This window comes from Megascapheus bottae, chromosome 1, assembly GCF_031878675.1.
Source record: "Megascapheus bottae isolate mThoBot1 chromosome 1, mThoBot2.hap1, whole genome shotgun sequence".
NCBI lineage: Eukaryota > Metazoa > Chordata > Mammalia > Rodentia > Geomyidae > Megascapheus > Megascapheus bottae.
The window spans coordinates 47,868,404-47,896,144 of record NC_143509.1 but is presented as its reverse complement, the minus strand read 5'-3'; the positions used below and the strand labels follow the sequence as shown (position 1 = coordinate 47,896,144).

The following is a 27,741-nucleotide window of genomic DNA, read 5'->3' as shown; positions in this document are numbered from 1 at the left end:
AAGCCCCATGACTGACACACACACAAAAAAAGCCAAGAGAGTGACAGTGTAGTTTCCTCTCAAACCCTGGATTGTGATTTATCTCTTTCTACCCAGAAAATTCTCAGCCACACCCAAATGCTCAGCTTGGAGAGACTCAATGTGATGATTCAAAGAACGCACTACTCACACCATTCACTGTTTCAGAATATTAAGGCTACAGTAAAATTTTAACTGTACAAACACCGAATACCCTGGAAAGAAAATTGATCAGATCAAGCAAGCATGGGTTACTTGATTTAAGTTCCTTCGTACAAAATGTTCACACTGTGAAGATGTCCACTAAGCTTGGAGACAGAGATTCTGAGAAAAGATAGCATGTAATGTTCACACCCTGAAACATGTTTATGGATAAAAGAAATTAGGCTTCTGAGGGCTCCAGGGACCAAATAGCTCTTATAGAGTAGTTAGAAAATAGAAATTTGCACAGTTCTAAGAACTGAAACAGGCTGCCTAAGTAGATAGTAATGTCCCACTACTGACCTTGTTAAAGACTTTTGTCTGTTAAAATAATAGATATTCCAGCATACAAGATGAAGGAGTGAACTTATCCATGGATTGATATCACTCAATCTATGATATTGATATTGTTCCTCAATATTTTGGTTATCAACGTTGTTGAACTTGGCTACACATATTATTTTCCCAGTGAACCTTGTTAGTGGATTAATGGATTTTCAGAACATAGAGGGACTTACAATATTGTGCCCCTTACAAAATCCCAATGATTTTTATTTGGGGAGACTTGAATCTTAAAACTTCTAGTAGAATATTTACATTTAGTTACATTCTGAATTTTATTCTGTTTACTGAATGTATCCTTCATCAAACTATTAAACCACCCAAATCAATTTCTCTACACTTTTTTTGAAATCTCCACATATCTCAGAATCAAGTGTGATGTATATGTGTGTGTGTGTGTGTGTGTGTGTGTGTGAGAGAGAGAGAGAGAGAGAGAGAGAGAGAGAGAGAGAGAGAGAGAGAGAGAGAGAGAGAGAGAGAGAGAGAGGGCATTTAAGGGGTCTCCTTCCTAGTCTGATAAGGTCTGAAATAATTAGACTTACCCTACCTCACACTCAATGGTTTAAAAGCCCTGGGAGAACTCAAAATGGTAAGGGAGGTTGCCCTTGTTGGGCAGAAAGCCACGTGCTACATTTTTCACACAGACCTCCTGTTCCACGTTACTTCCTTTCTAGCCTTCTGTTGCCAAACCACCATAGTTCAGCTAATTCCACCTCAAGCAGCATCTCGCAATTACAGTGGAGACAGGACTGGAGTTAGAAATGAAGTAATAAGGAGGCAAAGAGAGGAGGCTAGCATGATTCATCCCTAAAACATGAAGGGTCATTAAAAATATATATGTGATCCAGTAAGCACTAATTTTACCCACTAACTAAAAGAAAGGGAAAAAAATGAAAATTAGGTGTTTTGAAAAAACCCTGCCTCTCCTTGGTCTTTTCCCAAGGAAGCAGCTTGCTTAAGGGGGCCTTGTATGTATTCCAAGCTGAGTGCCAAACTGTCACCATAAATAATCCTAAGGTATTATTTAGAGCAGCCATAAGCCAAGGCAAGGCAGAGACCCGGAATTGTTGGCACTGTCTCCTCTTTACGTTTTAGACTTAATATATAAAATCCACTAAGCTTTTCCAAAATTGAAATCACTTAGACATGTATACTTTAAAGTATTCTTGAGATGATATTTGGGCATTCATCTTAGAGTCTTAGACTTTCCAGGAGAGAAAAAAAAATGAGAACTATGACATCATACACCACTAAATTTTGCTCCTAATTCATTTTTTTATTTTATTTAACCTCTAACTCACTGAACTTTCTTTTCTTATAATTGGTAACAAATGTTGGAGGTCAAGTCCCATTTCCTCAAGGAAATGTAGGTGAAGGAGAGAGGGAGGAAAATCCTCTGTATTTCCTATGCAAAATTTATAAGTTGGATAGCTCACACAGAACTTGAAAGATTACACATTTAAGGCTGGGTTACCAGCTCATGATACTATTTTGGAAGTGGTAAAATCTTTAGGAGATACAACATAGTAGGAAGAAGTTAGGTCCCTGGGGATATGATTCTGAAAAGGATAGGGGAACCCTACCCCCTCTTGTTCTCCAGCTACCATGACATGAGCAGTCTTACTCCATTGTGGAATCCCCCCCATCATTCACTGCTTCACAAGAGGCCTCAAATCAACTAGGCTAAGTGAACATCAATTGAAACCCTTGAATCTGTCAAAATAAACCTTTCTTCTTTCCTTTGATTTTCCCCACAGGTATTTTGTTATAATAATGGAAAGATGACAAGTATACCTCAATAGTAAAATCCTAGAGAATTCTCAGAACTATTCTTTTAATATTCAGTTGCTATTCTTCCCACTATACATATGAGTTTTTGAAAGAAAGAAAAACCAATCAGGTGGTTAATATCCTTTGAGGCCATGGTCTTATTTAGTTCTGTAAAAAAGTAATAAAAATTGGCTGTGACCTTGAAATATATCTAAACAATTAGAATAGATAGAAATTAGGGGTTTTTTTTGACAATTGAAGGAAATGGCATTTTTATATAACTGGACTTAGAGATCGTGTTTCCTATCCCATCATTAAGGGATTTCACTACAGTGATTGTAAGATATCCCACTCATCCCATATTTTTTATCTCATGCTATTTACAAGAAAATTGGCAGAGCTTGGCTGAAATAAGTGGTACTTTCTATCAGGTTTTTTAGATCTTTGAAACAGAACCATTAACTTAAAAAAAGTCTTCACAAGTATATGTGAAAAAAGGGGACTTTAAGAGTTTTTTTTTTAATAAAGTGCCTTGAAGCATCAAGTACTTGTGGTACAAAATAAGTTATTAACAGGCCATTCTCAACATCCATTTTTCCCTCTGGCTTCCAGATAAATACAACATTCTTTCCAAGTAGGAGTGGGTAGATAACCTTCTCCTTAAGTCACTCTTTTGATACTGGTCAATGGAAAAGATCCCAAGGCAATTTCTAATGTGCCTGGGCACATTCTCAATTTCTGTGGGTTTCTTAAAGAGCATTTTTTTTTACTTCATGGTTGTTAAGAATATTTCAGACATAAAGTAAGGGCTACTTCAACACAAGGACACAGCATAGAACAATAAACCCAAATCTTAGAAGGACTATGGACTAATAATGAAAGACTATGTGGAAACTTAACTTTAGCACTTTTTTTGGGGGGGGGTTAAATTTTACCATCTCATTTGAGCAAGATCCCTCTCTCATAGTTCCTACAAAACTCTGTGTTTACATGAAGTAACATTTGTTACATTGTCATAATCATCACACTTTTCTACTTCTTCAATCAAATTGGAAAGATGCCATAATTTACCTCTGCAGAACTTGGCTCTGGATGACTTCACATCTAACGGTAACTGAGTAAATTCTGAATTAATGACTGAATAAGATTCAAATAAAATCAAGGAGTGACAACTTCAAGGGAAGTTAATTTTCACTCAATAGCAAGACTATTCTTACTAAAGTCTGCAAAAACCAAGCAGGCAAAGCAAAAAGTAATGAATTCTATCTTACTGGAAGCTTTCAGAGTCTGGATAGCCACCTGTCAGGAATACCAGAGGGGGAAATAAAGGTGCCTGCTTTGGGTGGTCTCCAATTCTCTGATTCTCTTACTATTCCATTCCAAAGCTCGAGCCTCATCATTAACCTCAGAGAAGAATCTCTAGCACCACCTTTCTGTAATATGGGGTGCTATAAACAGGTTTGTTCTTGGCTCAGCTAGCTAGTGAAGTTCCTGATCCTGATTAATTTTGAGCCTCTGCAGCAAATAACTTAGGGGTCCAGTAGTAGAGAGCTTGTCTAATATATACAAGTTCCTGGGTTCCATTCCTAGTCGCACACAAAAAAAAAGAGGAGGAAGGAAGGAAGGAAGGAAGGAAGGAAGGAAGGAAGGAAGTAAGTAAGTTAATTGAGAGGGAGGGAGGAAGGGAAGGAAGGGAGTTGAATGGAAGGGAAGGAAAGGAAAGATGAATAAAAGAAAGGAAAAGAAAAGAAAGTGAAGAAAGAAAAACAAATTACCTGAAATTATCTGAAGAGACTGAAAACTGAGCTTAGTATACTATTGACCTGATTTAGATTGCAAGCATGGCATCACAATGCTGTAAGAACAAATCATATAGGAATCGCAATGCATATTAGTCAAAGAAAATAAAGACAAATCAAATCTAAAGCCTGACCACATCCTTTTAGTTTACCTAAACTATCTCACTGGGGCCTCAAAAGGAGGTTCATCTAGAATCACACAGCAGGGGCCTGGTAGAGTTGGCACAAAATTCCGCTGATTACAAGGCCAGAATTCTTTTCATTGCCTAATGCTGAGAAGCCCACTATAATATAACACATAATTATACAGGTTCAGCAATACAAGTCAAAGCAGATCCCAAACGTAATAATAGATGCTTAGACTACATATGGGAAAAGCATGCTATAACATGGTTAGCCTATGACGTGAATAAATTATAAAGGGATTGATTGCACTGTATTTTTCCCATCAAGGACTAAGTTGTACTACCATAGTATGTGGGTCATCTGTACTCTTAACTGTGAAACATAAGGACTCACTAGAATCTAAACCAAAAGATTGGGGCATCCAAGTTTACAGAAAACACTAAGTACACAAGCACCTCTTTAGATTTTTTTTTTCATAGAATAGTTCATTTAAATTGACTAACTAACCTGAACAGCAGTTGCTATTATCTCTGTTTTCACAAATGAGAGAGAGCTTGGAGTCTTAGTTAACCTCTTCCCATGTTGCCATTAAATAAGATCGAGCATGCAAGCCCATATTGGTGTGGTTCTGAAGCCCAGACAATTTCCTGAGAGATCAGAACACTGCAGTTGTTCAAGTCCCCATAAAGAAGTTTAATTGTATATCAGACACTTTTCCCCCTTGGGTTTCAGGTAATCTCTAAGGCCCCTTCTAGCTGTGGAGATTCTTATGATGTAAGCAGTAGGCTGGGAAAAGTAAATCGTCATTGACTTTTATCCAATAATAGTGTATAATATAAACAATGTACAACATCCAGGATATGGAGATGACTTTGTTTTCTATTTTCTGCCAGGCTACATGTAACTGTATTGTTTTTCTTGGATGTTGATACTGATTGGGGGACTTCAGTAAAGAAACAACACATTTACAGGGTTTTTTTTGTTCATTCCACAACGTGCAGGACTCTGAACAGGTGCAGCTTAAATAGGATTCATCTTGAAGGTAGCCAGCAGTCAGCTAGCATTGCAAGATGTAGGTCATGAAATGGATTAAAAGTTTCTCAAGTCTAGGAACTGAGATGTTCCTTTACCTTCAAACTAACTGATCTTAGTGGACACCTCGTGTGAAGAAATCCACCCATCTTCTCCAGGTACTATAGTACGGTAGGAAATATTCCACCTGGCATAAAGATTAAGAGACAACTCCTCTATTCATGGTATAGTGACTTCACATTCAACAGGAAATTCACATTCTTTACAAAATAACCATCATCCTTTCATTATAGAAATGTTTATGTGTCTAATATCATAATATATGTAAGGCCTTCCAGATTCCAGGACCCAAGATGATTATTCTCCCTAGACAAAATTTTATCTGATACTTCCATTATCCTTGATTACTTCGCCTCAAATATGAGGATTTAACTGGAGGCATTTTTTAGTTGCTTCTGCTAGCAGGAAAAGCATGTGCTTTGTGTTATACAGTCATATTGGTTATCCCAATAAACCAGATGGCTTTGGGGCCTTGAATGTTTGATATTCTTTGTTTCAGTTTCTTTATCTGTAAAATAGAGATGATAGTGTCTGGATAGTGATGAGACTTGAATGCACAAGGCTATATTAAAAAAAAAACAACAACAAAGCATCTGTGTCCTGTAGATGTTTGGTAAAATGGAGAAGCTATAGTAGTTTTTACCACTCTATTCAAAGGACCGATAACCAGTGATGATAGAAATGACCTTCTCTGACTCAGACCACCAACCTCCCAGTATCAGCTGTGCCTCCACTAGCTATGGGGTTCATCTGGAGGGGGGAATTTTAGTGCTATTTGAGTTAAGGCTACTCCTACACAGTCCTCTGGCTACCACCAGAGCACTTTTGCTGCCACCCAGCAACTACCCAGTGGAACTGCACGGATTTCAGACAATGGATAGTAATGTGAAAATCTTAAGAAGTTATGAGGGGAAAAAATAGACTCTACCTATCCGCTCCTGGTAATGAAGATCTACAAATGGGAGAAGAATGACATGGTGAGGTGGGGTCAAAGCCCAAGCTTCTGACACTGTCCAGGCACATTCAGATCCATATGACACAATTTTAGTAAACTTATCTGGATATTCTTTTTCTTTTTGTCATCATCATATTACTGAGACCCTAAGGGTTCCTAGATAATAATTATAAATTGTACAATTCTCGTTCCGAAGGATACCTGGAACACAGTCCTAGACGTAGCTTGACTGTGTCCTCATTGCTTCATAGGTTTGTCATTGTTTAACTTTCAGAGAAAAGAGATAACTGAAGTTAGCAAGTTCATTAATGAGATGCACAGACTTAAATTTGACATCTATTCCCTATCCATCTACTCAGTGAATATTCTGTTCTTTAAATGTTCCTGAAGAGTAGATCTCTGGTTTTCTGAAAACAGAAGAAGACTGCGAGAACTATGAATTGCCTCCTTAATTCTTTACCCAGTTTAGCCATCAGGGCTCTTGACCGTGCTGACCTAAGATGTTGAATTAAGAAATCTGAACCCAGTCCCTTGAAATTACCCTGTAGCTTCAAAAGTTTGCATTTACTGAATTATAAAAGTTACAGTTTGGGATAAAATGTATTATAACAAGCATGTTTTTCCTGTGATAAATCAATAGAAACAAATCTAACCAAACATCCTCAATCCCTGGTTCATTGTTAAGGGTAGATACTCGTGAGGATGTAACCTATCTACACAGCCTCTCGGCTCATGCAGATCTCTTCACTACTCCTCTTCCCAGTTTCAGTTTTAGCTGGTCTTTCCTTCCTAAGGCAATTTATGTCCTTAAATATGATTACAATTTCTGATGTAAAAAGTGCACAATTGGAACCAAAAACAATTTATGGCTTATTAGTTGGAAATATTTCAAAAATATAAGAGTCCTATTGTGTCATTGACACCACACATTGTTACGAAGAATATGTTTAGAGTGGATTTTGGTGGGAAAGGGAAAAATAAAACATATCTTTCATCCAGAAAATTAGAGTAAATTATCTTTTTACTTAGATTTTCTTGAGTGAAATGTTGATTTTTTTTTCCTGTGTCATTTTATTCTTGTATTCTAGGAAAAAGGAAGGAGGGGAGGGAGGGAGAGAGGGAGGAAAGGAAAAAGGAAAGGAAAGGAAAAGAAAAGAAAAGAACGGAAAAGAAAAGAAAGGAAAGAAGGAAGAAGAATGTTGACTGGGGCATTCAGAAACAGTTATAAGATTTAATTGCTAAGTCTCAAAAATCCCATTCTGTAAAAGAAATACATAAAATAAGAGGATTTTCCCCATGAAGAGAATAGAAAAACTAAATCCCCTGTGCTCGCAAAACCAACATTTAAAAATTGCAAGTAGCAAGAGCAAACATGAGAATATGTCTTCTCATAAAGAGTCTACTTCTCTAGTTCTCCAGATTTTAGTATTTAGCTCCATTTGAGAAAACTACTCTTTCTCTTTCCAGCCAAACTCTTGGCTTCAATTGCATTCACATTGCAGAATTCTTCCATTATGACACCGAAGGCCTGGAACCCTTTCCTAGAGAAATGCTCTCTCTGACATCCAAGGGCTTTCTTGTTATTCAGAGAAACAGTCTCAGATTCTTAAGGAACTTCGAAGTAGGTTCCCTCACAGTAATTGCAGTATATGTTTGGGGGAGGGGGTTCTAGGACATTCCTCAGAAAGGGTGGGATTCTGCCCTCTGCAGGAATTCCTAGGCAATAATGTCTCGAGGAGGTATTTCTCATTTAAATATAGCTTCTTGGCAACCAAATATTTATCTGGAAGAAATTGGGAGTGGCCCTGTCCAATCAGGCACCTGGGCTCACTCCATTACTCCAAAATAACAGGATTGTGGCATTTGGGGAACTCCTCCCCACAGAGGTTTGCCAAGAAATAGCTCAGCAATCCCCCATCAACCACCCATCCTTGTCAACACCCCTCCCTAGGCATTATGAGTGAGTGGACTGCACCACACCCAAGATCAAATCCAGGGCATTCTTGGCACCAATCCTCAGGGCAAAGTCAGGGTGTGCATAACAAAATTCTCGCCTATGGCCCTATTCATCACAGCATGTAAAACAACCTGACCTTTGCTGCAGATGGTAGGTCCAACGTTCCAAAGTTTTCACACTTTTCCATGCAAGCCAGTCTCAAGTGACTGCTCCACTGGATCAAGAATCCAATAGAATCCAGTGATCCTTGCCCTTAAGAAAGTGATATTGAACAGCTCACATCTCCTTTCCACACCAGGATTGTGCCTCCTATTAGGACTGACTGAAAGACATGATTACTCATTTTTCAGTGGTTTAATCCATCCTACACACTTTCTCTGTTCCAATCATTTACTCAGCATTCATTGAACACCCAACGATGTGTGACTGCCATATACTTTTGCATCTTCATGACTCTTTAGCTTTTTCCCCCTCCACATCCATAAATTCCTACCTCAGGGCTGGGAATGTGGCTCAGTGGTACTGTGCTTGCCTAGCATGCACAAAGACCAGGGTTCAATTCCTCTGGACCAAACACAGGAAAAGCCAGAAGTGGTGCTTTGGCTCAAGTGCTAGAGTGCTAGCCCTAAGAAAAAGAAGCTCCAGAACAGTGCTTAGGCCCTGCACTCAAGCCCCAAGACTGACAAAAAAAAAAAAATCCTATCCCCAAATGAAATTCCCACAATATATGGCTTCCATCCTTCACTTATGCCTTGTCGTAGTTTTCTATATATTTAGTTTCTCAGTTAGACCTCAATTAGACTTCAAATTACTTTAAGATTGGTAATTTATATTCCATCCTGTTTTCTCTATGGGAATTAGGAGGCCATTTTCTTGTTTGCATTTTATAAAAACCTTGAATAACACATTTAAGAACAACTTCTACACTCCCATACAAAGCATATCGAGTTGGATGGAAAGCAAATAAAAGCTAATGCTGAGGGAACACCAAAGACAGCAACAGCTTAGCCCGCTTGGGTGTGATTTAATCCTTTCAACCCCACAGAGTCGATGCCCTTAATGCCATTTTACACATTAGGACACAGTTTTACACAATTTGTATGCCAAAGTCCATTGTGACAGATCTGTGATGGGAATCATGTTCTGTAAAATCCTAAACTGTATAAACATTTTATTACAGAAAATTGCAAGCCTTAAGCCAGGTGTGGTGACTCACGCCTATAATCCTAGCGCTACTCAGGAGGCTGAGATCTGAGGAGTAAGGTTCAAAGCCAGCCCGGCAATACAAAGCCACAAAACTGAGAGACTCTTATTTCCAATTAATCACTAGAAAAAGGGAAGTGGGGCTGTGACTCAAGGGTAGGGTGGTAGCCTTGACCTGAAGGCTCAGGGACAGCGCCCAGGCCAGCCCCATGACCCACAAAAAAATTAAAAAAAATAAAAAAAGGAAAGAAAATGACAAGCCTTGAGCCTTGTCATCCACTAACTTTCAGGATCTGAAAAAAAAAAATTCCCTTTTTGTCCAGGAGTGTGACCTAGTGGTAGAGTACTCACTCACCTAGCATGCACTAAGCTCTAGGCTTGATTCCTCGGTACCACATACACAGAAAAAGCCAGAAGGAGCGCTGTGGCTCAAGTGGTAAAGCACTTAGCTTTGAGAAAGCTCAAAGACAGTGTCCAGGCCTTGAGTTCAATCCCCATGACTGGCAAAAGGAAAAAAAAAATCCCCTTTCTTACTCTGTGAATTTGCTAGCTGTGATTAAACCAGTCTGCAACTAATAGAAAGAAAATACCATCTCCAGATCAGTTGCTCTTCTCTTGATAAAGGAAGAAGAAAGCTGGAGCACAGGGACAGAAGGGCAGCTCTACAGTCATCAGGAAACCAGGCTCCTCCTGGGAGCCTTTTGTGCCATCCCTATGTCAGAGCCCCAAACCTGGTTTATAGTCATGTCCTAGAGCATCCACAAATGTTACAGTCATCTCAAAGGTAAAATAATAAAAAAGAAACTTTAACATCATTTAACCAACTTCATACTTGCTAGGTTGTTTCTGGGTTTTTGTTTTTTTATGAGATACAATCTCACTATATAGCCTCTGTCTTACCAGTTTTGGAATTATAATCCCAGCTGCTATGAATGTAAAAATACATAGAAGCTAACTGCTATGCATTTTTAGTAGACTGAGAATGAAAGTATTTTTTAAAAAAAACATAAATATGGACTATATCAGTGGTTGTAGGCCTTAAGACTAAAAGAAGCATGGGAGGATGAAAAAGAAGAACAAAGAAGAACTCTACATACATGGAAGAATAATTATGTTGGGAAAGTTAGATAAAATATTAATCACAGCTTGCACTGCCTTACACTGCTTCCTCTCATTCTTTTCCACTCCTGGGGCTCCAAATTTATGCACATATGCTCAATTTCTGTTACTAATGTTAATATCACAGTATATAAACTCATTGGCCTCTCCACTCCTTGCCTATTAGCATGAGGTTCTTATCTTTCTCATTTTATAGAAACAAATTTGGGCAAAAATTTAGAAGACCTGAATTATTTACTCAAGAGATGACAGCACCTTCATCATCTAATTTAGCCATTTTCCTGTTACACTGGAGTAAATTAGGACTCTGCAAGAGGAAGAAATTTAACAAATAAGAGAGAAATGTGGTAGACAATCATTCAGATATATTTACAAGCCAGCGTTGAACTTTCTTTTTGTATTTCTCAATAGTTGTCCTCAAGTAATTAGCATTAGTAAGGACATTTGCTCTTTATGAGTGAGCAAATGAAAATGAAGTCACCTTCCAAATGCTAACCTCATCTCCATTCTCAACAATCTCAACCATAGCTGATTGCTACCTCCACTTCTTAACCTCAAAGACTTCTTAAGAATTCAAGGAAGCGCCACAGATCTCTTAGTCTGAAGGAAAGTGCTACAGTAACAAGATGCATTTTTTAAATTTTAATCCTTTCAATCTCTCCATCATCACTGAAAATGGCCTATGTTTATATAATAGCTTTTCACCGTGAAAAAGTATACTAAATCACCAAGAGTGATTTATGAACATTAGCTCATTACATAATAAGTACTTATGCCAAGAGATAAGTGGGCAATTTGATCCATTTTATAAACTGAATCAAGATTCTCATAGTTTCTCAGCAGTCCCATAGTTTGTGGCTAGGGTTTTCCAACAGTTTTAACCAGGAAATTCTTCAGTCTCTGGTGAACATCAGTGTGAGTAATACACAAAGAACTGTTCTAACTCCTCCACAAAGACCTTAACTTATCAACACTCCAAAACTCATCTCATTTTCAGAGTCCTTCAGGCCATTCATATTCAGCAGATGTACATCACACTGGCATTTTTATGTCCCCAGTTATTCAAGGCACCTTCTTTACCCCAATCCTAAGATAGTTTCCAATGATGGCTCCTTCATGATGTTCATGCTCTTGTGTAATAGCTTTTCCTTGAGTGAATGCTGTGTTTAATGTCCTAGAAAACAGAGCATAGCACAAGTGATGAGATGCCCCTTCTAGGATTTGGTTCCTCTCTCGTCCAACCTCTTTCTTCTCATTCTCCTTGGTTCCTTGTAAGGGAATGCAGGTTGCCAGTAGCTTAATGGAAAGGCCTACTTGGCAAATAACTGTTACCTTTGGTAGATGCCATGCATAACTCAGACCTACCAACAACCATACCAGTGAATCTGAGTGAGACTTTTTTGGGTTAAACCTTAAGATGCCACAGCACAATTTGTACTTTGATGGAAACTTTGAGAGTGGACTCAGCTAATCTATATTCACATCCTGAATCCCCCCCAAAAGGGGATTTTTATATCTGTTGTTTTTTTAAAACTAAGTTTTGAGGTAATAGCAATAGGTGAATTCATGTTGTTTCTCTTTCAGAGCCCTGTTCACTAATGTAACTTTATAGCACTTACTTCATGATTATTGACTATGAAATCAATGAGGTCAAAGCTTCTGGCTCTTTCATAATAACTGTACCACAGTAGCCAGCACAGTACCTGGCACAAGACAAGTGCCCAGTAAATGCTAGCTGAATAAACCACTTATCTCAATCATCATCTCTTCTCTCAGGCACCACAGCTAATAAACATAAAGTGCATCTTCCACTTACAGGCTCATAGTCTGACCTTCCTTCCATCTTCACCCACACCACAGAAATTCAAGCCAGTCATTTCATGCCAGAGAATTTACTTCTTCCAAGACTCCCACCCAAGCCCCACCTTCTTTAACCCACTGTCCCATTTCACCTTTTGTTTTAATGTATGTGTGCAGTGATCTTGAGGCTTGAGCTGAAGGCTCACACGCTGTTCTTGAGCTATTCTTTTTCTTTGCTTCAAGGCTAGCACTCTATCACTTGAGCCTTTCCTTTCTGAAGGAAAATGTCAATTGCATCAGGCTCTTCTCTCCCACAAATTTCAGCATCTCACATTCTACTATGACTAACCCTCCAAGTCCACCCACTATCATCTGAGGACATTCAGGAACTTCTGCCACATCTTCCCAGAAGCAGGGCTTCAGACACATGGAGACTTGGCATGATCACACTGTGGGCGTGTGTCTGCTTATGCCTATACTTGGTGTACCTGCGTTCTACTCCTCCTTTGAAAACAAGTTGATAAGTATCCACCTCCTTTTTGGGACTCTTTCGTCCTTCCCTGTAGGAATTCTCTTCTACTCCTGTATTCATGACACTTGGGCTTGCTGTTGGAACCCTAAGGAAGACTAACATGGGAATAACACCTGCTTCCCTAAGAGGCTATGACTCATCCTGGTAACAATGTCCATGTCTTGTCATGCCACTTGATCATGTGGCCAGAGGTCAGGATAGAGACCCACTGAATACTGTGGAGACATTGGTTGGAAAGGACATCCATTTAAGGAAGGTGATTAATTGGTGGCTTTGGCAGGGGGGGAAAAAGAGCACAAATACCTCCAGAGCTAAGAAAAAGAGGGAAATACATTGGTGTCTTTCATCCTCAGTGTTTGCAAAAACAAGAAAATGAAGCTCCCATCAGACCATTTTTTTTAAATTAAAAGTGTTTCAAATTCTTTTGGAGCACTGGATTTTCTGGGTAGGTCAACACAAAGTAACCAGCATCACTCCGATCTCCCTTCTCTGTCTTCTCAGTTCCACTTCTGGAGTTATGCAACCCTTTGGGGCGGCATGCATTCCAGCTATTTGCTCTGTGCTCATAATTAGGTTGTCTAGACAGGAGATGTTGCTAGAGCAATAGGAAAATATTTTACAAGGTGTTCCACAGAACCACACTTATAACAGTGATTAGAATGCACTGACAGACGCGAAGCCAGCAGAATCAACCTGGACCAACAAGCTGATTTCACCCAGAGCAGAGGCACTTTGAAGCTCTCATCTGAAAAGCAGGTGCCAAATTAGAACTCTGAGGGCACAGAGCAGACCCCTGGCCTTTGGATCCATGGAAACATGGCCGAAATGGTAAGATGATGTCTAAGGGGCATCTTCTGCCCTGCCTCCACATGCGACAACAAGGGACAGATGATCTCCACTTCTGTACCTATCTCCACAAATAGTAGGGGGTGAAAGCCACAGCAGTCAGGTTGCAGGACTTTGATTCTCCTAGATAATGTAGCCCTTCTGCTCTGCAGAATGCAAGTGTAAATATCATAGAGAGATAGATGCATAATGGCTATCCTTACAGGATGACATTCCCTGGCCTGATGTCCCTGCTCAGCTTTGGAAGACACATCATTATTTTTCACAAACATTTTGGAGATACCCTTTTCACAGGAGGAATAGATTAGGTGAAATCATTTCATTCAGTAAGATGAATGCCTTTTTGGGAAATTGCTGTACTAACAGAGTACTGTGTGAGAAGATAGTTTTTGTATATTTAAAAAAAAATGTGATTGCCGGTGTTTCTTGCCTTTAATCCTACCTACTCAGGAGGCTGAGATCTGAGGACCAATTAAGCACACCAAAAAAGTGCAATTGCTAGTTTGGAGAGAGAGAGAGAGAGAGAGAGAGAGAGAGAGAGAGAGAGAGAGAGAGAGAGAGAGAGAGAGAGAGAGAGAGAGAGAGAGAGAGAGAGAGAGGAAGGGAAGGGAAGGGAAGGGAAGGGAAGGGAAGGGAAGGGAAGAGAAGAGAAGAGAAGAGAAGAGAAGAGAAGAGAAGAGAAGAGAAGAGAAGAGAAGAGAAGAGAAGAGAAGAGAAGAGAGGGAGGGAGAAAAATGCTAAGGGGCAACAGCAAGACCCTAAATTCAAAGACCATTACTGGTGAACATGTGCACACACACACACACACACACACACACACACACACACACACACCTTATAACCTCTTAGAAAACTATGATTCAGCAAAAGGAAGAGAGTTATATTAGAAGTGTAAATCCAGATGTAGGTCCCTGATTCCTAAACCCGTATCTTTCTTCCAAACCAACTATATACACCTGTAGCAGACAAAGCCTTATTAAAAACCAGATTTTCTGCTAGGCAATTGAGTTATATTTTTCCATTGAATTTTCAACACAGGCCCTAGAGACATTCCATTATGCAACCTTTATCCTCATTATTCAACTAGAGGAAGATCTGGTCCTGGCTCCCAGACAACCTAACTTCAGAGCCCACTCTTCCCTTTCAACCTGGTTGTTACAGACCTCAGCGAGGAACAGAGGCAAGAAAAGGGTCTAATTTTTAACACAATGGAGGAAACGTAAGAACTAAATGCCACCTGGAGTTGGTGGCTTACATCTGTAATGCTAGCTATGCAGGAGTCTGAGATCTGTAGATGGCAGATGGAAAGCAGCTGAGGCAGATAAATCTGAGACTCTTATTTCCAGTTAATCAGAAAAAAAGTAAGAAATGGAAGTGTTACTCAAGTGGTAGACCACCAGCCTTGAACAGAAAAAGATAGCAAGAGCTCAAGGCCTTGAATCCAAGCCTCAGTATTGCCACAAAAAGGAAGGGGGGGGGATATGTAGGCAAAGATTGCACTCTAAGAACCTAAGAAAACCCATTCAGATCCTCCCACTCATAGGTGAGTCTGAAATATTTGACAATCAGAATTTAGTACTTTACAATCTACTAAACACTTTCACATTCACCATTTGAATCTACAATTCTCCCATGAGTTAGTTGGTGGTTGGTGTGTGTGTGTGTGTGTGTGTGTGTGTGTGTGTGTGTGTGTTGGTTATGGGGCTTGAAGTCAAGGCATAATGTTCTCCCTGAACTGGAAATTGAGACCCATTAAAGGGATGCTGTGTGGTTTGGCACACACCTGTAATCTCAGCCCTTGGGATGAAAATTATGAACTACATCCTATAAGACCCTGTCTCAAAATAAAACTAAAACAAACAAAAAAAGAGTTTAAGTTATTTGTTCAAATTCTATCAACAAGAAAATGATGTGATTATGATTAGTCATAGCTTTAGCCTTATGATTATTTCTACTTTTCTTGGAGGTTAAACACAATTGGACTGCAAAAATTAAGTAAATTTTGTAAGAAACTTTAAGTAAAAAAATTTAAGTGAAATCTATTTGTCCAGTTGTGATAGAAATGAGGCTTAGAACTCATTACTCAGAAAAGAAATGATTTTAAAAAGAGAGAGATATGCCCGTAACCACGTATCCAGGAGGATAAAGCAGCTCACTACTACTTCCTGGTGTTGTCTCTGATGAAGACTCTTATCTGAAAAGACTCTATCTGCCTTCATGTTACAAAAGAACTTATCCTGAGTTCTTCTTTTTCTTACCCTGCAAATTAAGCCAAAGGTATATTAGACAAAACATGGAATACATTGGCTCATGCTTTGCTAAGTATTGATAGTCTTTCCCATGAATGAAGAGAAGCTGTAATTCCCCTCACAGGCAAGGTAGCAGCACCCAGAGTAACAAGGTAGAAGAAATGAGGGGAGAAAGAAGAAAATCAAATCACAGAGGCAAAGGAGGGCAAGGCCCTAAATTCAAATCTCAGTCAGCAAAAACTGAAGAATAGGTTCTGAGACCCCAAAATTCAGTAGTTGATGATCCTAGAATCTCTTGGCCTTCCTTTTGATTTTGTATAAAATGTAGCAAATCCATTTTGCATCTTAAGGGAGAGAAGAGCACTCAGTATCCAGTATCAGAATCCTACACAGGGAGCACAGTGTTAGGTCATTTCCCTTGCCTTAGCAAGCGAGCTGGCTCAAACTCAGCACAGGCTTTTCTCTGGAGACAGTTTGTCATTATTTAGCAATTGATATTTCCCTTGCCCCCTACTTTTTTGTTTTCCTACCTGCTGTAGCCTTCCCTCTGACCTTCTAATGCTGACTTCATGCTTGAAAAGGGCCAACTTTGTTGGGAGCAAAGATAACAATCAAATTAATCTACTTACCTGCATGTTAACAAAAGCTTTAATCTGGGAGAGAAATCAGAACTTGTTAATACCTGGTGTCTATGAGGCACATTACAAAGTGCTTTCAAGCCATGTCAATAAAACCTAACACTATGACTGCTAATGAGGAAGAATGACTATATTAATCTCTCCTTTTAATAGATGAGGGAATGAAGGTAATAGCTGTAAGATTGGAATGGAAACCTAGAACTCTACCCTTACCCCTGTACTAGAAGACAGAGGCTTGGTAAATACCTCCACACAGCACTTAAACAACAGCCCTGAATCACACAACATTTCTCTCCAACCCCTACATACAGAGAAAACCCTTTATTGTTCACCAGCCTGCCAGCTGCTGGCACTGGCTTCTCAGTCTAACCACAGGATGCAAACCTGGAGAAAGCTTCACAGGTTAATTAAGAGGGTTGCAATTACACCAACTCCCAGTGGTAATAATTGGATGCCTTATGGGAAATTAAATCAAATATTCCAGAAAAACGAATCTTGGCTGGAAAAACAAATGAAAGAAGGGAGGCAAAGGATGGGAGAATTTGAGAAATTTAGGGCCAAGGGGCTCGTGGCTCACATCTGTAATCCTAGATACTTAGGAGACTGGGACGGTTCAAAGCCAGGTTGAGCAAAAAGTCCATGAGATTGTTATCTCCAATTAACCACATACACACACACAGTGTGTGTGTGAGCTGTGGCTCAAGTGATAGAATGCCAACATTGAGTGAAAAACAGTGTGTGAGCAGTCTCTGATTTCAAATTCCAGCGCTGGCACAAAACAAAAAGGAAAAGATGAGAAGAGAAAGCATTTTACCAGATGAAATGCAACCAACGTCTAAGTAAAAGATAAAGCTATTTGTATACTTAACAACATCAATCGAGAAAAAAAAAGAAAACTTTACTTTTTGGAAAATTAGCTATTATTGATACAAAATCTGCAAATACAAATCAATGAAAGAAAACTATCTCAAACTAAAGAATACTAATACTAAATAGCCCTCTCTGTACCTGTATTTAATATCTAATAGCATATTAATAATGGCATATTAATTACAAGTGGAATCCAAGTATTAAATATGCATAAGTATATAGCAAACACATGACAATTCATTCATGTGTTTCAGATGGAAAAGAAAAGTGAATGTGATCATCCTTATAATAAGCCATGAAAGATATGGAATAAGCTCAAATATATATCAGTAAAAGAAAAAGGCTACTATATGATATCAGGAAATGATAAAATCATAAAGACAGCAAAAAAAGTGTTTTAGACCTAGTAATTCCACTTCTGGAAATCTATATAGAAGATACATTGCCTATTGAACAAAATCCCATATGTAAGAATATTTATAGCAGCTTTATTGCTAATAGCAAATGTAAAAATCAGTATACATCCACAAGGGGCTTATATTAAACTAAAATGTATTAATCTGAGATACTGAAAACTGATAAAGATCTGTATATGATTATATAATACATCTTCATTGTATGTCATCATTAAATGCATGCATGAGATACAATCATTTATATCATATGCTTCTATTATATAAAAATACACAATAAAGGTCTATAGATGCGTTTCTAAATGTATATAAACATTTGTATGTGCACATAGATAACTATATTCATTTATGTTTCCTTTTCTATTTTCTTTTTTTTCTGCCATTCCTGGGGCTTGAATTCAGGGACCTGGGTGCTGTCCTTGGACACATTTTGCTAAAGTCTAGCACTCTGCCTCTTGAGCCACAGTGCTGCTTTCAGCATTTTCTGTATATGTGGCACCTAGGAATTGAACCCAGGACTAGGTGAGCACTTTACCACTAGGCCACAATCCCAGACCTTTTTTATGTTTCTAACATTTCTTTGAAATTAAACAAGAATAATTGGGTATTAGTGGCTCATGCTTCTAATCCTAGCCATTCAAGAGCCTGAGATCTGAGGACCTGGAATCAAAGCCAACTGGGAAGGAAAGTTCATGCAATTCTTATCTCCAGTCAGGCTCAAGTGGTAGATCACTAGCCTTGAGACAGCAATCAGAGGCCCTGAGGTCAAGTCCTGGGACAGACATGCATGAGTGTGCCTGTACGCGCATGCACACACACACACACACACACACACACACACACACACACACACACACACACACACACACAAACAGACAAAAAATTGGCATTTCCTGTGGAGAGAATGCTGAACTGAGACTCTGGAATGAAAAAGATCTTATAAATAAAAGTGGCGTTTTTGTGACATTTAAATGTATTGTAATATTTTTATATTATTACAAACTAATTCTTTTAAATATAACTGAATTAATGAGTTAGTAGCTTCTTGCATCAATGAAGAGTAATGTGAAAATAGTTCTGATTTTTGTTTTTGCTTTGTTTTATTTTGTTTTTGTGGGTCATGAGGATTGAACTTGGCCTGGGCTCTGTCCCTGAGTTCTTCAGCTCATGCTACCACCCTACCCCTAGGCCTGGGCATTGTCCCTGAGCTCTTCAGTTCCCAGCTACTGCCTTACTCTTGAGCCAAGCCCCACTTCCCATTTTCTAGAGGTTAATTGGAGATAAGAGTCTCAGGTTTTTTCATTCTTGGGCTGTCACCCTGCACTAGAATTAACTTCAAATGGATCAAAGACCTCGAGGTAAAAGCCGACACACTGAAAACTTTACAAGAAGGAATAGGAGACACACTAGGCCTCCTTGGCACAGGTCGAAACTTTCTCAATAAGGACCAAGAAACACAACCAATCAGAGAAAGGCTGGATAAGTGGGACTGCATTAAACTGCAGAGCTTCTGTATGGCAAAGGACATAGCTAATAAATTAATTAGGAAGCCTACAGAATGGGAGAAAATCTTCACTAACCATACAATAGACAAAAGCCTCATATCTAAAATATATCAACAGCTCAAAAAATTGAATCACTCCAAAACCAACCTCCAAAGTAACAACCATCCCATTAAAAGATGGGCCAAATACTTCAAGAGAGTCTTCTCTGAAGAAGAAACAAAAATGGCCTATAGACACATGAAGAAATGCTCAACATCTCTGGTCATAAAAGAAATGCAAATCAAAACAACTCTAAGATTCCACCTCACTCCAATTAGAATGGCCAGGATCAAGAAAACTAATAACAACAGATGTGGCCAGGAGGGATCACTACTACACTGTTGGTGGGAGTGCAAACTCGTTCAACCACTATGGAAAGCAGTATGGCAATTCCTCAAAAGACTAAACATAGAGCTCCCCTATGACCCAGCAATTCCACTACTTGGCATTTACCCAATCGTCCAGAAACAAGGACATACTAAATTCACTAGCACAATAATGTTCAGTGCAGCACTATTTACCATAGCAAAGATATGGAACCAAACTAGATGTCCCTCAGTTGATGAGTGGATCAACAAGATGTGGTATTTATACACAATGGAATTCTATGCTGCTGTCAGAAAGAATGACATCACCCCATTTGTAAGAAAATGGAAAGACTTAGAAAAAATCATATTAAGTGAAGTAAGCCAGACTCAAAGGAACATAGGCCCAATAGTCGCCCTCATTTGTCATAATCAGTAGAAATCTTGGGCTCTCCTAGCAGAGATTTACAATAGAACAAAATCTAGAGACATTAGGCCAAATAGTAAGACACTAAATGTAAGGACCTCCAGGATAAGGAAACAAAAGCCATATAATGAGTGACTGTTGTCCTTAATGTACTATGTTATCGCTCATCTCTTTTGCCATCCCTTGGTTATCTCATATTGTTACAATATTTCACCTTGTTATCTGATATATTTTATATGTGCTTAATTGGTTATTTGAAATTGGATGGGGACGGGTGAAATCAAGATAAGCGAGAGGAGGGTGGGAGGGAAATGGGGATCATGTCATGAGAAAGGGTACCAATGTTTGTGAAGTTATGCACCTTCTCTCTGGTGAATATAATGTATCCCTTCTATTAATCACAATAAAAATCATTTTAAAAAAAGAAAGAAAAGGACATAAAATCGAATCTGCCTTTAGGAAGTGCAATGAGAAGGCTTCACAGTCAGTGTTTGAAGATGGCTCTCCTTATTTCAGTCCAAAATGTTTAGCAATTTCATTGCATTCCAAGATCATAACAAGAACATACTCACTTTAGCAATCTTCCTCTGCAGACTTGGTTAGCTGTCAACATTTCTGCAACAGTTGATTTCACCCCCCTCTGAGCTTTGGGAAGATGCCAGAGACCTCCAGAGCTGTTAGTCACCTTGAGTTCTAACCTCTAATCTTTATAGAACAATTTCAGTTCTGGATGTTGTCAAGTAATTTCCTACCTCTACTCTTTCTTGCTATCTGTTTGTTTGATGTTGGGGCCTAGCCTCCATCTCTGAAGCCTGATTCTGGCTCAGCTGCAATTAAAGGGCTTTGTCCAGGCATTTGGTCTTTTGCATACCTCTCTTAAGGCTGTGTACGTGACTCGATTGAACCCCCCGCAGTTTCGCGGGTCTCGCAGCAGCTCAAGTCTGGCGCGCTTTCCTGCACCTGTCCTGCCCACTACCTGAAAGCCCCACCCAGACCCTTAGTGGTAGCACAGGGGCCCTCTTCCTATTGGCTAGCTTCCCAGTGCCCACCTTCTCCTACCCTAACAGTATGTAACTAATTGTCTGAGGCAATAAAGGAGGAGAGCATCGGAGAGCATCAGAGAGAACGAGAGATCAGCAGAGATCAGCAGAGAGATCTGATGCGCTTTCATGGTTAACACTGCTTCTGACTCAGCGTGGTTTTTTCTTCCCCGGTGACTGGGGGAGGGCTGGGTCTTCGACACTTACCATCTCGCTCGGCTCCCGGGGGACTACAGGCTGGCCCTGTGTGTCCCTCCCCGTTCCCGTGTTGCTGCCCCAAGAGGAGCAACAGTTTGAAATCTTATTCAACTTCGTGTCTTATTCCCTGCATAATGCCTATTCAACCATGATTAGAGGCTCAAAGGTTTCTCCAGGAAAAATCTACCTAGCTGCCACATGCATGACATCAAGAACCTTTCCTCAGGTTGCAGCTTCCTAGTATTCATTTTGTTAGGCTATATGCTAGTTGTTTTAAAGGAATCTCTCCTGTATACTACACTTTCATTAATACTGGTGTACACTTGTGCATCGATGATCCCCTGTGGCTATTCAATTATTTTTACTTGCTTATATTTATAAATTGGGTATTGAAGTGTGAGTGGAATGAGGTCAAAGAGGGGCAGATCCACCAAGACAGGAAGAGTGAGAGCACATAATCATCAGATTTAATATGTATATGTGAAAATTGAACTAGAAGGGGATAGATGGAATTGAGAGAGTCGGGAGGAGGATAAAAGGAGTGAGCTAGACCAAGGTACATTTTTACTCTTACACCGACAAGTTGAATTGAAATCCCTTTTACAATAAAAAAAAACTCTGCAAGTGAAAAGCAAAATCTCAGTCAATCTATTTTTACTTTGGCCCAACTAAATTGCCTTTCATAGACAGGGAGAGAGGAGCATAAGAAAGGTTCTAGCATGATGGAATGATGAGGGTAAAGACAGTGAGCCATCCCAGCTGCAGGGCTACCCAGAGACCAGACAAACACGATTCAAGAGAGCTGAGCTGATATCAAATTCAAGTAAAAAATTATATTGTGACATTTTGGTATGCATTTATCCCTTTACCAACTTTATAAATATTTCAACTTATTAAAAAATAAGAAAAAGAACATGCTTGCCTTGTTCACATTGCTCTTCCTTCCTAATATTTCCTGGTTAGTGGTTTTGTGTCTGACATAGACTAGAACTCAGTGATCTGTCTGATGAGTTCCACTGTAGAACTTGAAGGTTCCCCCTGAGTTCTCCAACATACCATACAAATAAACTGCATTAGTGACCTCCTGGTGTGCTTTAGCCCTCCTGCATCACACCCCCAACTTTAAAGCTTCATACTCACTTGTCTAGTGATATCCCAGGGAAGGCAAACTTGCCCAGGCAGATGCGACAGACAGCATGGAGGGGGATTTTTTGCATCTGCACATAGCTGAGCATGATGAAGTCATATTTGCAGATTAAGAGGGTCTGGTCTGTGAGCAGCAAAATCTTCTCCTTTTCATTGTTCCAATGGTCAATCCTATGGGAAAAGCAGAGCTGAAGACATTGCCTTTGCAAAGTAAAGGTGAACAGCATTCACTGATTATCACAGGCAGAAAACAGTGAGGAGAATCACCACAGAACCAGTAAGACTTAGAAGTGCCCAATTCTACTCGTTTTCTTCACTGACCCTATGACTAAAAGAGGAAGGAATCTGAAAGATGAGCCCAAAAAGTTTTTCAACCAAGAGCTCAGAAATTACTACCCTGACAGAATCAGCCACATCAATATCAACTTTTGTTTTGTTTTGTTTTGTTTTGTTCTTTGCTAGTCCTGGGCTTGAGCTCAGGGCCTGAGCACAGTCCTTGGATTTTTCTCAAGGCTAGAACTCTACCACTTGAGCTTTTTTCTATGTATGTGGAACCTAGGCCTTTGTGCATGCTAGGCAAGCACTCTATCTCTAGGCCAAACTCCTGGCCCAGCAATATCAACTTTGTACCATGTTTGTCTTCAACTGATTCTTACTTCTCCCTGAATTTCCTACTCTCTAGAAATCTTGATGGACACACGTTGCCACAAGGACAGCAATAACATCTCATTATACTAAATCTAGACATTAAGAGTCACCTACTACAAACTACTGAGTGCTCATCATCCAAGCCACATTACCAAATGAAGATAAAGCAAAGATTTAATATAGACTAGCACTATTTTTTTTTTTTTTGCCAGTCCTGGGCTTGAGCTCAGGGCCTGCGCACTGTCCTTGGACTTTCTCAAGGCTAGAGCTCTACCACTTGAGCCTCAGCACCACTTCCGGCTTTTTTGTATGTATGTGGTACCAAGGAATCGAACCGGGGTCTTCGTGCATGCTAGGCAAGCACTTTAACCACTAGGCCAAACTCCCGGCCCTAGACTAGCACTATTTAAAGTGCATCCTGCCATACCCTTTTTGTGAAAAATACAGTCAAGTGACTGGAGCAAGGTTTTGAGGAACTAGACACAATAGAAACTAGATAAGAGTTTATCGGTTTGATTTACTTCCGAAGTAAGAGCCTTTTAGGACTCAGACAACTCTGACAGTGTCAAGAACTCATCTGAGAGAGAACAGGAAACAATTGGAACAGGACTTCTGATTAAAGGAGACTGAAGGCATTCTATAAATCTTGTGGTCTATAGCACCACTCTTGTCTCTTTAAACACTGCAGCCATTAAGATTTAGCATTTTGTGATGATTGCTTCAGTACATACTTTGTACTAAACAATGGAAAAGGTTGATTTGTGTTTGATTTTTTCACCACGAAAAATCAATCTAGCTTGCAATTGTTATGGACACTCTGCTTCTGACCATTCACTCCACAGGTACCATAGTATAGTTTGAAAAGAAAAATAGAAAAAAAGAGAACAAAGAAAGAAAAATGAAAAAAAAAATCCGGAGTGATGAAATTTCTATGTTCCCTTCATTAAATGTCATCTTCTGACTAAGGATCAAATTCATACACATAACACAAAACCTCACGTCTCTTACCTTGACTTCTACCTAGAACTGTCATCTCACAACAAGTTAAGAATAGCCAATGTTCAAATCATGATTCAACTATCATATTCAAAAATGATTTTATTTTTATTCCAGTACTGAGGCTTGATCTTAGGACCTTACAATCTTTCTTGGCTTTTTCACTCATGTCTGAGACATTACCATCTAAGCCCCACTTTCACTTCTAGATTTTTGGTGGTCAGTAGGAGATAAGAGTTTCACAGACTTTCCTTCCTGCCAGGGTTGACTTTGTACCATGTTCCTCAAACTTCAGCATCCTGAGAAGCTAGCATTAGAGGCATGAACCACTGGCGTCTAGACTTCAACTGTAGACATCTAACCCATAAAATTCTCTGATAGCATCCTGACCCTTTCTGCTTTGTAGAAGGCGTTTACCACAGCTGATTAAGAAGGAATGATGTATAAAATATTTAGTAATGGATGACATATGGGTAATAACTAAAGAGAATGCATCCTACGAAATGGAGTGAGATGTGGCTGGCAGTAAATATGGGCTGTGTATCAACCTTATATGTCAGAAAATGTGTGCATGTGTGTGTGTGTGTGTGTGTGTGTGTGTGTGTGTACAAGAGTTTGATAATGTAACATTGTAGGTACAACCTTCCAACTCTATCATTAACTCTGCAAGATTGGATTTTTAAACTCACTATGACTCAGATTACTTATCTGTAAAATGGAGACAATTCTGGTATTCACTTTCTAAACTTGAGGAAAGGATTAAGGGAGAGTATTCCCATTTAGGGTTCTATAATTAGATGTATTAGTAATAGTAGGAACTTAGGTTACTAAGTAAATTTGAATTATCAGATATATGCCACCTTCAATGTAGTTGAAAGACAGGAAAGAAAAATTAAGACTTGAATTAATGAGAGAAGAAACAGGAGAAAATGTGAGCAAGAAGGAAATAGAGATAAAAAATAAAGAGCAAAAGCCAGGTTCCAGTAGCTTACATCTATATTCCTAGCTACTCAGGAGGCTGAGATCTGAGGATCATGATTCAAAGCCAGGCCAGGCAGAAAAGTTTATGAAACTTTTATCTCCAATTAACCACCCCTCCCTAAAAAAAAAAAAGAAGAAAGAAACAGAAGAAGAGGTATGGCACAAGTGGTAGAGTTTTAGCTTTTAGAGAAAAAGTCCAGGTCACAGTTCCCAGGCACTGAGTTCAAACCCCAGTACTAGGAGAAGGGAAACAAAAAGAAAGGAAGGAAGAGAAGAGAGGAGAGGAAGGGAGGGGAAGAGAGGGAGGGAGAAAGGAGGGGAGAGGAGAGAAGAGAGAGGAAGGGAAGTGAGGGGAGGGGAGGGGAGAAGAAAAGAGAGGAGAGGAGGGGAGGGGAGGGGGAAGGGAGGGGAGGAGAGGGGAGGGGAGGGGAGGGGAGGGGAGAGGAGAGGAGAAGAGAGGAGATCAATTCCAGGCCTAGTCCATGACAGTCATCTCATAGGAATATTACATCAACATCCACCCACACTCCTTTGAAGAAGGTTACAGCCAAAGTCATTCTGCTAGAAGGTGGCATTTCAGTTAATGTACTGTTGAAAGAAATAGCATAGAATCTAAGAGATCTGCTTTAAGTCTCCATTTTATGGTTTCCACCCACTTTCACACACAGCGCTATTCAGCGCCTCCTGCATGGAGAGAAACAGAATTCTGGATTATTGGCTTTACACACTGAGTCTTAGTCTGGAAGAGATCGGGACTCTGAAATGTCTTATCAGTTATCTACACAAACTTCTCTAAATAGACTGAATCTAATTAGCAGTATGGAATAAGCTGCTGCCTAATAACCAGACTTGTTCTTAGTCTGGGAAAAAAAAAACCACTGGTTAAATGGTTTTACTGAAAATGTCAGCACTCCATAATGAGATTTTTTTTTTAAAGGTAAAGGATTCCGGGGAGGGGAAAAAGAATTCTTTTTAGGAACACAGTGTGCTGTACTGTGACACACACTGCATAATTTTTGTGCTGGGAATGACTGAGTTCAAAGTAAACACACACGTTTATAAATAGTGTACAGCCACCAGGTTTAGCTCCTGGATGCTTGGATTTATTTATTTAGACTTCAATCACATCTTCTTTTCTTGAGAACTCATGGATGAAATTTTACATTCATTTCTGTGATTACATCTTTTAAAGTCTGTTTTTCTCTCCTGTACTGTGTATTTTGCAAAGAACCAGTAAGAACTTACTATGGTGGCTCCACAGCTGTAGGCCTCCAGAAAAGATTCCTAAAATATATTAGTAAAGAATGAATCCCCCTTTCTCTATGCAACCTGTATGTCTTGACTCATACTGATTGAAGAATCTGACCTTCCATTTTGCATGTTAGAATATTCCCCCGTTAAGACAGCATATTTTAAAAAGTTATTAACTTTGGTGAAATGTGTATGTCACCAGAATGAGAAAAGTAGGCCACGCAGGCAATCTACATTATAGCCCCAATTTTATAACAATAGCAAAGTAATGCACAGCAAAAGTTCTGAGGGGTGAGATTTGAATTGACTTGTCTTGCTTTTATGTATTTTTATTCCCTAGAGTTTTAATTTATTTTGTCATGAAAATATCTCACCTTTATGATAATACATTTCTAAAGGAAAATCTTCACATATCCTTCAAGTTTCCAGCTTACATGTTTTCTATTTCATAGAAATAGAAACATAGCCTTACTCTCCAAATGCATGTCATCTTTCTTCCTTTACACACACACACACACACACACAGACACAGACACACAGACACACACACACACATACATACACATACACATACATATACCCTTTTACAGGCCATAGTGACCCTAAACCAGCACAGGCCTAATTCTTATCTGCAATGATTTCCTGTGCCTAGCCTAGAGCCCCAAAGAAAAGCAGTTTCATGAATGGGGTGATGGCATTCTTTCAGATGGCAGTATAGAGTTCCATTGTGTATAAATACATCTTGATCCATTTGTAAGGAAATGGAAAGACTTGAAAAATCCTATTAAGTGAAGTAAGCCAGACTCAAAGAAATACAGGCTCCGTGGTTTCCCTCTTTTGCAATAATTAGTAGGATTCTCCTAGCAGAGGATCACAGTAGCTAATAGCTATGTACATCTCGCTGTGTAGGATGAAGATTCGTGAAATGAACTCTAGGAAATGGAAACAGGAGGTTTATCTTTGTGATTCTTGTTCTTAACCCCCCCTCTCTGTGTTTTCTTTTTATCGGTTATGTCATGTTGTTACTGTATCTGACTTTGGTACCTGGTATATTGTCTATGTCTATTTGTTTATTTGAAATAGGGAAAGGAAGGAGAAAAACAAGATGAATGGGGAGGAAAATTGGGATACAAACATGAGAAGGGGTATTAATGCTCAAGAAGTAATACACCCAATACCTGATGAATGTAGCTATAACCCCTCTATTTATCACCCCACAATAAAAAGCAATTTCAAAACATACCTAAACATTGAAAAAATAAAAAAAGAAAGCAG

General features: G+C 39.3%; 1 protein-coding gene across 1 annotated transcript in view; it reads right to left on the bottom strand.

The window, feature by feature from the left end:
• Tprg1 (tumor protein p63 regulated 1) overlaps nt 1-27,741 on the bottom strand; it is a 99,610-nt gene that overhangs the window by 45,746 nt on the left and 26,123 nt on the right. The window contains exon 3 of the mRNA XM_090331722.1: nt 22,585-22,761. Within this exon, the coding sequence (XP_090187848.1) occupies nt 22,585-22,761 (177 nt within the window). The remainder of the gene's footprint in view (nt 1-22,584; nt 22,762-27,741) is intronic.